Source organism: Lampetra fluviatilis, chromosome 2, assembly GCF_964198595.1.
Source record: "Lampetra fluviatilis chromosome 2, kcLamFluv1.1, whole genome shotgun sequence".
NCBI classification, from domain to species: Eukaryota; Metazoa; Chordata; class Hyperoartia; order Petromyzontiformes; family Petromyzontidae; genus Lampetra; species Lampetra fluviatilis.
This window is the reverse complement of record NC_136276.1, coordinates 33381909-33395712: the sequence shown is the minus strand read 5'-3', so window position 1 is coordinate 33395712 and position 13804 is coordinate 33381909. Positions and strand designations below refer to the sequence as shown.

Sequence of the window (13804 nt, the reverse complement as noted above, 5' to 3'; positions counted from 1 at the left end):
CGCTTTCTTCAGAGAAGGCGGTTGGGGGGGGGGCAGATGGGCACTTTGATGACACTGAACGCCACTCAAAGTCGCACTTCCCAGCGCGGAGACACATGAAGCGACGTGACGCGACTTTCAACTCGTCAAGTCGCCACGAGGAGGGGCAGCCGGTCACGGGCAACATTCGATGGCCGCGAGCACGCCCCCCCCCTCCCACGCCCCCCGGGCGAGAATAATAACGGAGCGGTAGCCAGAGGAATGGAACCCGTCCGAGAGGAGGTACGCAGAGCAGACCGCGAGCGCCGAGATTCGCTTGCGCGTGCCCGCCACGCGGTCGATTAATCGCATCGCAAACATCCCTTTCCCACACATCCCTCTCCTCCCTCTCCCACACCATCCCTCTCCCACACATCCCTCTCCCACACCATCCCTCTCCTCCCTCTCCCACACCATCCCTCTCCCACACATCCCTCTCCCACACCATCCCTCTCCTCCCTCTCCCACACCATCCCTCTCCCACACATCCCTCTCCCACACCATCCCTCTCCTCCCTCTCCCACACATCCCTTTCCAAAACATCCCTCTCCCAAACATCCCTCTCCCACACAATCCCTCTCCTCCCTCTCCCAAACATCCCTCTCCCACACCATCCCTCTCCTCCCTCTCCCACACATCCCTCTCCCACACCATCCCTCTCCCACACATCCCTCTCCCACACATCCCTCTCCTTCCTCTCCCACACATCCCCCTCCCAAACATCCCTCTCCCAAACGTAGAGCCATTTTAGAGACAATTTGGGGGCAAGTGCTGCGAGCGAACACCTATTAATGCCGACCATACTGAACAGCTGTTTAAACAAACAAATAAAAGAGCTTCATAGCTCATCGGATTCATACGAGTCTAAATAAAAATTCTGATTTCGAAAAGGCGCGCTATGGGGCGGGGTGGGCGGCAGGCACCACGCACCCGGCCACCTTCGGTGCCGATGTGGCCCTGGGCTGATATTTAATAAACCACCGCACCAGGTACTCGCTTTAAAGCGCCGAGTCAACCTCAAGAGAGGACCCGGGCCCCGTTCAAATATTCGCCACTCTTATGAATTGGCCGTGCGCGGGATTTGAACTCGGGTCGCCGGTGTTGTACCGCAGTGCGCTCGCCCGCGATGCTGCCGCTCCCCATTACATGGCAAGGAGCCGTGACAGATGGCGACGGCTTGAGAGGTCTTCTTCCAGCAGTGGATTGCCCATGGCTACTACTACTGCTGATGATGATGATGATGACGGTGGTGATTATTCAGCGCCCAGCCTCGCGTTGCGGCGAACCGTGTACACAGGGGGAACCACGTACACAGCGACCAACGAGTCGGAACCCTGCCGTGCAACTCAGGGGATCCATAGCAAAACTCGTCGCTGGAGTCTGATGCAACGCATGACAATGACGACCACGATCATCCAAGTGCACCGAGCCTGGTACAAGAGCTGCGGTGACGTCACCGCCACTTAGTGGCGAGCTGAGGCTGGTTGTGTGCAGTCGTAGTCACGCACACGGTGGGAGTGGCTGAGCGGTTTGCTACAAACCCGGCCACATGGGTTCAATTCCCTTCAAAGGCGAACTTCTATAGCGATTGAAGTGAACATAAAAACGTAGTACTGGGGAGACAAAGGCGGCCGGGCGTGGTACTGGTCACCCCCGCCCGGTCCCCTCTCCTCGTGCGCAGTTCCGGACTTATCCGGCGTTCGCTAACAACACTTGCCCCCAGCAGTCTACAAGGCTGACACATGACTAGGTTTTATCGCCCTCTCTGCCAACAAAACACGCGTTGTGCTGAGATGTTCAAACGCCAGAGTTCGCATTTATCAAGGAATCAAGTACCTGCATTAACGGCACACGGTACTTGCGCTGAACATTCAACACACACATGCTCTGACAATATCATATATGCATCGCCTTTGAAACTGATTGGCCTCGAGCAGATACTCGCGAAAAGGTCCTAGTCTATACGTCTATGTGGGAGAATAATAATGTATGTATATGCATATGTACTGTGGGGGAGTAGCATTGTAGTGCTTAGCGCACTGCGCTACGAACCCCCTCGCAGCAAATTTTTAAACCGGTCTTAGGCCTCCTCTTGGGTCGACGACTCGGCCTTAAATGAGCTTCAGTTCACATCTGCACTGGGGAGACAAAGGCGGCCGGGGAGTGGTGTGTTGGCCAACACAAACACTGTTTGTGCTCGCTACCAGCACGTATCCCCAACAGTCTGTTATGGCTATACGTGGGGGGGGGGGTGATCTTTGTTGATGCGTGCGTATGTACGAGGATGGGTGTACGTGTGGATGCCTGTTCGGAGACAGATTCGCGTCGGAATAGATCGGACGTAGCACGCGCGGCTTCGCCAAGAATTAGACAAAGACCCCCCCCCCAAATACAGTCTTTAAACAGACTGTCATGGAAAGTGCTGTTAGGGAGCACCTATGAAGGCCGGCACGGCGCACGAGGGGGTGGGTAACCAACACATCGCCCGGCCACCTTTGTCTCCCCAGTGGCGATGTTTACACACCACGCCAGGTACTCATTTGAGGCTGAGTCGACCTAGGGGAGGCCCGGGACCGCATCAGATAATCGTCACTGTTGTCGGTGGCCGTGAGCAACAATGGAACGCGGGTCTCCGGGTTCGTAGCGCCGCAGCGCGCTAACCGCTACACTACCGCTCCCCGCCGCACAACTCCTCCGTACACACCAGCTGGGCTGCCCGGCATGTCACCAATCGAAGCACTTTTTTTCTGAATCTCTCTCTCTCACAGTGGGGGGTGGGTCGCCCTTACATCAATCACTCCTCGAGGCGGGCGTGGAAGGGAGGGAAGCTGGAGGGGGGGGGGGGTCGTGCGCTCCCCCACAATCCCAACAACTCCCCACGACAGGTCCCGAGTCCCAGATTCCCAGACCCTAGAATTGTCCATGCGCCGTTGTAGCAGGAGTCGTGGAGGAGGCACCGTGGAGATGACTCAGCCAACTCGAGAGTGGACCGGGGCCACGGGAAAGCCGGAGGGGAGAATGGAGAGGAGTCGAGGTGGGAGCAGGGAGTCAGAATGAGAGAGCCACGTGGGGGGGGGCAGAGTAGGTGTCGGCCGAGCAAGATGAAAACCGGCGTGGCCAGGGTCGGAGTTGCGGCAACAATTAAACGGAGTACCCAAGAGGTCGAGAAAACCGACGTGGATGAGGTAGCGTGGGACGCCGTGGGGTGCCGGGCACGGGGGGGGGGCAGAATGAGAGGAGAATGGTAATTGAAGGGGAGCAGGTAGGGGCATCAAAGCAGCGTGAGAGGGGGCCGGATTGCAGCAAGGTGAGAGAGAGAGAGAGAGACCATCACAGCTGCGAGTCGGTGGGTACAGCGATGGGGGCGGTGGGAGCAGGGTAAGAGTTGGATAAGAGCTCAAAGGTGAAGCAGAGGAGTGGATAAGGGGAGGGAAGGGGAGAGCTCGGGTTTGGGGGGTAGAGTGCAGGTTTGGGAGCCGGTGGGAGCAATATGTGATTCTAACGGGCGCGGGATTAAGTGAAGAGGACGTTCGGATTCAAAGGAGGATTACAGGGGGCGGGTTCAAGCAGATTGAGAGCCAGATGGGAGCCGCTGGGAGCAGGAATAGGTGCGAGAGCCGCGTGGGAGCAGGAAGGGAGTGAGGATGATAATTGGAGCGCTGTCAGAGCGGGGATGAAAACGAGCATCTGCGGAGTCCGGAGATGATCATGTGGGGGTGACGGCCGTGGGTGAAAACGCGGTCCTGGGGGAGCCGGTGGGAGCCGTAGGGTGTGGGGATGAACCAGGTGGGAGCGGCCGTGCCGCCGCGTACCTCGCTGTAGGAGTCGCGCTGCGTGAACGAATCCCGAACCGAGCGCCTCCCTCTCCGCTTCCAGCTGCGGAAGCTGAGCCATGGACGGGCGGAGGGAGAAGGCGGGCAACTCCCGCTCACGACCAGATATAAAAACTAAACAACAAACAACAACATCAACGACGACAACAACAGGAATGACTACAAAAAAAAACACAGCGACAATAACATCAACGCTCGCAACGAGACGAATCGTTGTGGCGACGGAGGGGCCGAGAAGCGAGAGAACGTCTCACCCCAGCGGACGCGTTGATGGCAGTGGTGGTGGTGGTGATGCTCGCGGTGGTGGTGGTGGTGGCGGTGATGTTGGTTGGTGATGTTGATGGTGATGATATCGCTGCAGAACCGGAGCGCAATCCGTGGCACGCGTCCTCTTCTCTCGTCACTCTGTCTCTCCCTGCCTCTCTCTCTCTCCCTGTCTCTCTCTCTCTGTTCACGCGCCCTCCCCCACTCTCTCTTTCTTCTCCCCCCCACCCCAACACCTCGCGCTCTCCCTCCCTCCCTCCAGCAATCCCCCCCCCACCCACCGTCTTCCACCCTCTCTCCCTCTTCCTCTGCACAGCTCATCGATGATGGAGAGCCCATGTCGCGCTGATTACGGTAACAATGAACATTTCACAGCCCTTCGTCGATCCACTGCTGGATGAAAGGACTCCCCCCAACGCTGTTGTCGAGTACTGCTGGTGGGGGAGCCGGGCGGCGGGAGGGGGGGTGTTTGACCATACTTCACCACACTGGAGGTCAGTGCAGGTGGGTGCCATCCCGAATGTCACTCGCCGTGCCCGGGAGTCGAGCTCAAGTCTCCGGCTTCACGGCGTAGTTTGGGGAATCACTCCAAGACGGAGACAGAGATCCGCCGCGTAGCCTGTAACATGACTGTAACATAACTGTAACATGGCTGTAACATGGCTGTAACATGACTGCAACATGACTGTAACATGACTGTAACATGGCTGTAACATGGCTGTAACATGGCTGTAACATGACTGTAACATGGCTGTAACATGACTGTTGGGGCAAGTGCTGTTAGCGAGTTGCGCCTAACAGCACCAGGTGCTCAATTTGAGGCTGAGTCGACCTAGGGGAGGCCCGGGACCGCATCAGATAATCGTCACTGGTGTTGGTGGCGCAGCGCTGACCGCTACACGACCGCTCCCCACTGCACAACTCCCTCGTACACACACCACACCAGCTGGGCTGCCCGGCATGTCACCATCACCACCATCACCACCAGCAGCAGCGCTGCTTCTAAATTCGAATATAAATCATTCGTAAAATCGATCGGACATCTTATTTATGAAGGAAAAAATAAAATAGCAATCTCCACCCTTGAAAGAAAACACACACACACATTCCACTTAAGACCAGAGACATTTTTTTTTTAGCCGCCTGTTATTGCTAAGATTCCAATGCACCGTCTTTACTGAGTATTCAACATGCCATGTCTGCAAATTGTATGTACGTATGCTGAACTTCTTTTACACCGTACGGAACCAACAGTGCTCATCATAGGTGCGGGAAATTAATAAAGAGAGTTTATTATACAACATGGGGAGGAAACCAGAGCACCCGGAGAAAACGGACGCCTTGTGCGAGGGAACAACACTCTATCCCTGCACAATAAATCAGTGGGCACTACCTGGAAAAATACAACAACGTTGAGTTTAGTTGGTAACAGATGGCGATTGGTCCACTCGCTGTACTGCCTTCTCCTGGCGAACCAGGGTACGGCACCTCCTCCAAGCCCACCACGTTTATGCGGAGTGGACTACGACGCGTGGATGAACTCGAAGTGCCCAATATCTCATCCGACCACGCAGTTATATAATCCATCGTGATCAACCTCAAAGTGTGCTGCCGTTGTGCGCGTACGATGGTTCGCGTGCACTCTGGACTTGCAATCCAGGGAACGCCGCCGTGCACTGCGAAATCCATAATCCGGGTCACGGCAGCTTGAACCACGTTTTGCAAAGTGTCTTTGTTGCTGAGCGAACGGACATTTGAAGGTGAAATTGTCTCTCGGCGTGCCGTGTCTTTTCCCAGAGACGTCGGTGATCATAGACCACCCTTCCATGTGTGTGTCTCTCTCCGCGATGCTTAACTCATATAAAACAGTGCATCACACACTCCCCGGCGCACGCAGTTGTTCAAATTGCCTCTGTTCAAAGTTAATTCGCCGTCTTCCGCGACTTCTCGGGGTACCTCTCATTTTCCCCGTCAAAACATTTACGTTCAGTCTCTTGCTCTCTCGCCGCACGTGACGACAACTTCAACTTTGCCCGTCTCTAATTATTCTCATGAATGTTCTTTGTTGTGCGCCCTGCTGATCTCCTTTCACGCATTCATGTCACTCACCTTGCGTTTGCCAGTGATTTGTTTAACACCCCTTTTAAAATCCACACTTATGTGATTCTGCACAAAGCTGCTAATGATTAGTCTGTGTTATGAATTTACACAATAGATTTTAATGATGTTGTTGATGCGATGTCGCGGCGATGAATACCGGGAAATTCATTAATAGTCTTGAAACAACACGTGCCCCACAATGGCGTAACAACAACCACCACCACAACCACCATCAGCAACATCATCATGACCCGCCCATACTGGCCATGTGTGAAAAAGCGCTTCATAGCTCATCGGATTCCTCCAGTCTAATAAAGATTCTGATTCATCCGAGCCTCACGACACAATCTGCTGTTCTCACCTAGCCACTGGACCAAAGCTTCACAGGCAAGTGGCTCTGCAAAGTTCTGACCGCCACTTGATTTCGCGTTGCAATTTGCTTCGCAATTGATAACGAGCATTACATTGAGAGGCACCTTATTTTGTTTTATTCTACTGCTCGATGAAGACGCAACTGTAAAAAAAAAAACACTTCACAGGATGTATAGAGTATTTATTAGAGTTTGCACATTATGTTCACACAGCGGTGCACAACCAGAAATAACAACGTCCCAGCACATATTTCGTCAACAATACGACGTGGTCTCGAAAGAAAAAAATACATCTAACAGTTGACATTTCGGGCAATGGCCCTTCTTCATAGCACATCCATATATACGAATCGTCGCCGAATATTTACATGCACACTTAGGACCGGGTTAAATGTGATACATTTAGCAGGTGGAGAAGGCCAGATTGGAGGTGCTGTGGAAAACGCAAGCACAAATCGTGGCAGGTAACTAGTAACGCTAGATAAATTGAATGATTTATTAATTGATCACTGTATCTTTTGTCAATCGACTGCTGACCATAATTCTCTACGGCTGAGCAGTACGGATTGTTGGAGGGGTGCGTGGGAAACGGAGCGTGGTGGGGGATGGGAGGGGGGGGGGCAAGGCTGGTTCAGATAGCACTCGCCACTGACGATAGCCATGTGGATTATGTGAGTGGTGGCGCAGCGGTTAGCGCGCTGCTTTTGTGAACACAGTCACCCGAGCTTCACAACATTGCGCGTGATCCGCCAACCTCAGCCGCCAGGTTCGAGTCCGGGGGTCTCGGGCCCGGCCTGTGATGACACCAGGGCTCTGGGGTGCAGCGAGACGACGAGGATGACGATCATGATGATGATGATTGATGACGACCACGACGACGATGATGATGATGATGGAGGTCCTGGGGTAAATTCACCGAAGGGGAACGATTTCATCTCCGCACGCACGCAACCTGCGACCCGCGGGGCGCTGCGGTCACCATGGCGAGGATCCCCACTGCGATTCGCGAGCCCCGGGGGGGGGGGGGCTGGGGGGGGGGGGCACCTGGGTGGTGGGGGGGGGCACGTGGAGGTCGTGGCCCGGGCCCCCCGCGCAGGTTGCCCCGTGGGTGGCTGCCCGACCCCCGTGCAGGAGGGAGGGGCAGCTGCTCATACCGATTAGCGGGGTTGGCTACGCACGGTGCGAAAGAAGTTCAACATACATAATGCTGATGGTGATGATGATGATGAGGACGCCGGTGATAATGAGGCTGATACTGCCGATGATGATGATGATGATTCTAATATGGTGGTAATTATTTGACTCAGGTGATGATGAATGTCAATTATAATGATGATGATGAAGCTACTGCTGATACTGCAGTGGAGGATGACTGTGCTGCGGATGAATGATGATGGATGATAAATAATGATTATGATGCTGCAGTATTGATGACGCTGACGATTCTGCTTGATGATGATCATCATCATCATGACGTTGGATTGGATGACAATGCAGGCAATGAAATTGATGACGCCGGTGGTGATGCCAATAGCGGATGGTTTGTGTTATGAAGAAGAACCCATTATTGTTTCATTTTAATACCAGTGTTATTGACGAGTGTGTTGAGTTTTGTCCTGGTTATGCTCTTGACTCGAGTGATGATTCTTGACTTAAAGCTTTCGTGACTGCAGGAATTCATATTCTTTGGGTCTTTCGGTCCTCTTCCCGATGACGAACGCTTGTGTTGCGATCGAAACGTCGTAGTTTTTGTTATTATTTTTTGGTATTTTCCTTGAACCTATCTACGTTACTTTATCGCAAGACCCAAATAATTCGAGTGATGATGATGATGATGATAATTATGCATGAGGAATGATCATGAATCTGTTGTGCTCATGAAACTGCTGTGCCAATGCTGATGCTGCTGCTGCTGCTGATGATGTTGATGACCATGATGAGTTATGGATGCCCATGACGCTGCTCTAATGATGCTGCTGCTGCCGATGCCGACTCGGAGCCGGGAGCCGCGTGAAGGAGCCGAGTAATTAGTGAGCTCGGCCTAAGCGATATTGACAGCACCGCCGTGTAAATGAAGATACATTAGCCGCGGTCACACGAGGGGTCTCCACGTCTCACACGCACACACCTCTCACACACCACTCACACACTCTCTCACACACCACTCACACACACACACCACTCACACACACACCACTCACACACACACACCACTCACACACACAAACCACTCTCTCACACACCACTCACACACACACACCACTCACTCACACACTCTATCACACACACACACCACTCTCACACACACGCCACACACACACCACTCTCACACACAACACTCACACACTCACACACCCCACACACACCACTCACACACTCTATCACACACACACACCACTCTCACACACACGCCACACACACACCACTCTCACACACAACACTCACACACTCACACACGCCACACACAAACCACTCTCTCACACACCACTCACACACACACACCACTCACACACACCCCACACACACCACACACACACTCTATCACACACACACACCACTCTCACACACACGCCACACACACACCACTCTCACACACAACACTCACACACTCACACACACCACACACACCACTCTCTCACACACACACTCCACTCATACACAAACCACTCTCACACACACAACACACTCTCACCTGACTCTGCTGCTGATGAGGCACAGCAGGTCGAAACCGGTGGTTCAGAGTTTGCTCGCTTAAAAAGCATCTGTGCCTCTGGGCGATGCTGGCATCTGGAAGGCTAATTGCGCGATGCGCTTGAAGAAAAGGGTGCGTCGCATACACGTGGAGACGATAGCATTAGCAGGAGAGGTGGAGTTGGGGGGGTGCCCCCCACTCCTCCAGCTACGCGATTCTTTGTCACGAATGCAGGTGGCAATTCCATTAAACAAAATCAGTCTCGTTAGTTCCGTTTGTGTAATTGGAATGAATAACGTAGTAGGAATGCATGATGGCGAACAATGGAGCGGTTGTGTCGTGGTTAGCGCGCTGCGCTACGAATTCGGCGACCCGGGATCGACCCCCGCTCACGACCCACGCCCCGCCCCCTTAGGTCGACTCAGCCTTAATTGACTACCTCGTACGATGCACAAAACATCAGCACTGCGGAGACAAAGGCGACCGGGCGTGGTGCCGCGGCGGCTTTCAAAGCCACCCGCTAATAACACTTGCTTCAAACATCTGTTAAATGACATACGGGGGGCGGGAGGGGGGTCTTTGTCTTTTGTGTGAATGGATGAAGATGACGACGATGATTAATGAAACGACGCATGAATGTACGATGGTGTTCGAGACTACGCGTGGATGGACGACGACGACGACGATGATGATGATTTATACGAGACGATGTGTGAATGTACGATGCCATCCTCCATCCACACTGATGCACACGGAAACAAAAAAACACCACAAAGGACTGGCGGACACCCAACACCCCGGGAGCGGTGGCTGCCAAACCAAAACGAAACGATGCGTGGGACGTTATATATTTATTTATGTTCTCTTCCAACGACACCCCCCACCACCACACACACACAAACCCCCAATCTCAAGGCGACACGAAAAAAACACACACGAGCAGAATAATTAATTGGGCAAACCCCGTCCCGGGGAACGGCGCCGACTCGACGAACCGCACCCCACGGTGGCGCAAACATCGCCAGCGGCACGAGGGCACATCCATCACGGAGCCCCCCAGCGCCTCGCCCCCACGTGTCACCTCCACGCGCGCCACGTGCGTCCGTTCATTAACTCGCTCATTGGGAAACGGGAGTGGGGCAAGGCAGCTGCCGTCATCGCAGCCGATCCGCGCATCGCCCTTACCCCCCGACACACACACAATCCTTACCCCCACACACACACAATCTCTACCCCCCCACACACACACAATCCCTACCCCCCCTCACCCCAACACCGAGCCCTCAATCTCCCCCCACTCCCCACGACGCTAGCAAAGACAGCATCACACGCGGACCTCCAGCGTAGACCGTGACTGCATGGGGTTGTGGGTTTCTTCGGGTGCCTAGATTGTCTCTATCCCGCCCCCCAACACCGCCCACTCCAGCCGCCACACGCAGGATGCTCCTGAAAAGAAGTGCCGAGAGGACGTTCACCGTGGAGATGGAGCGAGCGGCGGATCCCCCCCCACCCCCCCGTTCGTCACCTATAGGAAGACGGGCAATAGTTTCGTGCGCGGGTTGCTGAACGGAATGGATATGTTGCATCGCAGGATCGTGAGAAGTGGCGGCGGCGGAAGCGGCTTGGCGATGGATGTCTTCATCTAACAGTGGATCGATTATGATTCACGATGATGATGATTATTAGATGTGGATTATTGTCAGACATCGGCATGGTTTTTTTGCTTTCAGCAAAAACTAGGAAGACAATTCGCATTTCGACGACTTGTCGGCCGAACCTATGATTTATTGATTGTAAAAACAAATAAAGTTTATCTTCTTGGTTCTTTCGGTAAAGTCACGTAGAAGGGAAGTAATAAAATAATAAAAATAAAACATAATAAAATAATTCTCATGACGTTTCGGCCACAACGCAAGCAGCCGTCCTCAGGTGAAACCAGGTCTGTCGAGGCGACAGCATTCAGATGCTGTCCCTTCTACGTGACTTTACCGAAAGAACCAAGAAGATGAATCCCTGCAGTCACGAAAGCTTTAAATCGAAATAAAGTTTAGTGTCCAGCCAACTCAGATGCGATCTCATGACCCCCCCCCCCCCCGTGTAAACCCGCGTGCAGGCTGGCGCGCGCTTGTGGAGAGGCAAGGGTTGGAGACTGGGCTGCAGGGAGGTGGCCAAGAGATGGCCGCGGTGCAGGGAAAGTTCATTCTTGAATTCTTCATCCGTGCGGCCCTGTGAGTCTTCAACTCTCCTCATTTGCGTGGGGGGGGTGGGGGCTTAACACCGGTTTTCTACCACGTGCCGGGACACCTCCTGGGGCGAAAAAAACCCAATCTTGAGACTCGGTGAGGCTTGGCTGGGTAAACACAGGCATCGTAATACGATACTATTCATACTTAAAAACGTCGAGCGTGCGCTGTATTCGCTCACGCTCGACGACTTTACCGAATTAAGTAAAGAATATGAGCGCGAACGACTCAAGAGGCGCTGGAAGGAGCCGCAGGGCAAAGCGCGGAGGGAGACAGCCACACGATGCGCCCGCGCTACCAACATTGGCCCAAGCTCTGCGGGCCTCTACATATGAAGGCGTTGTCGGCCAATTTATGAGCGATTCGATGTGGGAAGAAAACCGGACCAACGAAACACTCTCGACCACGAAACACTGTATGCGCCACACCGATGGAGCAAGGTGGAGTTCACATTTCTGCTGTTACCGCCGTCTCCTGGAGAGCCAGGGTACGGCGACCTCCTAGACACGCACCGACGCGAAGGGAGTTTCGCAACATTCGCGCGGTGATCCATCAACCCTCGCCGCCTGCCACAGTGTGCTGGCTTACAGGCCAGGCGCATAGCCACCCACCAGCAGCAGTATTATTTTATATCAGATGGCAACACGCGTGACCGCTCGACCGCCCAATGCACGCGCGCACATTTCTCTCTTGCACAGTGTAAACTAAACTTTTATTTATTTTATTTTACCGGGTAGGGCCGACTGAGCTATATGCAGCTCTTTTTCAGAAGCGATCTGGCCACGAATGATAGCTCGACGAAGCGGCTCATCATCACGTGGACGTTGATAGCAGCCGAATACTCTAAACGTGTGATGTTGATTCTAAATGTGGAGCGAAAAACCAGAAGACCTGGAGAAAAATCCACACGACCACGGGGAGAACGTGGACACTCCAAATATACAGGGTCGGGATCAAACCCACGACCTCCTGTATACCAGGCGAGGTAGTAAACATCTCGCCACCCCGTAACAAAAGAACAAAACTGAGGCTCCCTTAATGGACTGGCTTGAGAGTGCCTGTTAGCTGTGTTTAAGTCACCGAGCACCGCTATGAGTTTTTACTTTCCACTTCCTCGTGATATTATGGATGTCACCTCTGGGGATCGCGATTGAGACTCATTAGCCAGAAACTCAGTTCTTGGCAAAAGGATGTTCGCATTGGGTGGTGTGGGGGGGAGGCGAGGCGGAGGGTGTAAGTGGAAGGAGGGGTGGGCCGTCCATTTGGTAGAGGGGGGGGGTGCGATAGTACGCATACTACAAAACTCATTTCCTGCAGAACATTTAAAAGGGGGAGCTGGGGACTTGTTTATGCTGAACACGGACTCCTTCTGTGCAAGATTTTTCCCATGAAGGCATGCGCATTAACCAGCCTGAGAGTGTTTGGACGGGGGAAAGAGGGGGGGCTACAATTAGGGCGCAGCGCCACGGTGGCTAGGAGATGTTAACTACCTCGCCTGGTCTACAGGAGGTCGTGGGTTCGATCCCGACCCTGACGCCTGCTGTATATTTGGAGTCTGCGTGTCTCTCTCTTTTTCATCATCATCATCATGGTGGCTAGGAGATGTTAATTCCCTCGCCTGGTATACAAGAGGTCGTGGGTTTGATCCCGACCCGGACGCCTGCTGTATATTTGGAGTTTGCGTGTCTCTCTCTCTCTCATCATCATCATCATGGTTTCTAGGAGATGTTAACTCCCTCGCCTGGCATACAGGAGGTTGTTGGTTCGATCCCAACCCTGACCGATCGATGCCTGTATATTTGGAGTTTGCGTGGATGTTTCCCCTCCGGGTCCTCCGGTTTTTCCCTCCACATTTCGATTCAACATCACGGTTTTAGAGTATTTGGGCTGCTATAAGTTTTGCACGTGTTCAATCGTTTTAATTCCACAAAATCCACAACTTTAAATGGGAAACCGACTCTTTCCGCATTAAGCCACGTGCTCCTCGGGGGGGGGGGGGCAGCACCGCGGGAGGGGGGGGGGGCGCGCTGCGTGCCAGACGAGAGCCGCATAGGTTGTGATTAGGGGGCCATCCATTCAGTACGTACGCATGGAGGGGGGAGGGGGGGTTAACCCAAATGCGTATAGGGGGGTCTACTGACAATGTACGCATAGGAAAAGGGGGGGGGGGGCCTCGATAATAATTTGTCTACATTGGCCTTCAAATGAGCCACAGTTCAGTGTCTTCAGCTGTCAGACAAGGACTGCCGGGAGAAGTGGGACTGTGGGAGAGGTGTCACTTGT

At 53.5% G+C, this 13804-nt stretch overlaps 1 protein-coding gene across 9 annotated transcripts in view; it reads right to left on the bottom strand.

Annotated features, from left to right (window-relative positions):
• Window positions 1-4290, bottom strand: part of LOC144946002 (KH domain-containing, RNA-binding, signal transduction-associated protein 2-like) — a 59174-nt gene extending 54884 nt beyond the window's left edge. For all 9 annotated transcript variants that reach the window (XM_078874745.1, XM_078874766.1, XM_078874772.1 and 6 more), the window contains exons 1-2: window positions 4106-4290; window positions 3831-3965 (exon numbers count right to left, since the gene is read on the bottom strand). In XM_078874745.1, coding sequence (XP_078730871.1) covers window positions 3831-3912 — 82 coding nt within the window. In that variant the 5' untranslated portion in view covers window positions 3913-3965; window positions 4106-4290. The remainder of the gene's footprint in view (window positions 1-3830; window positions 3966-4105) is intronic.
• Window positions 4291-13804: the final 9514 nt, after the last annotated feature.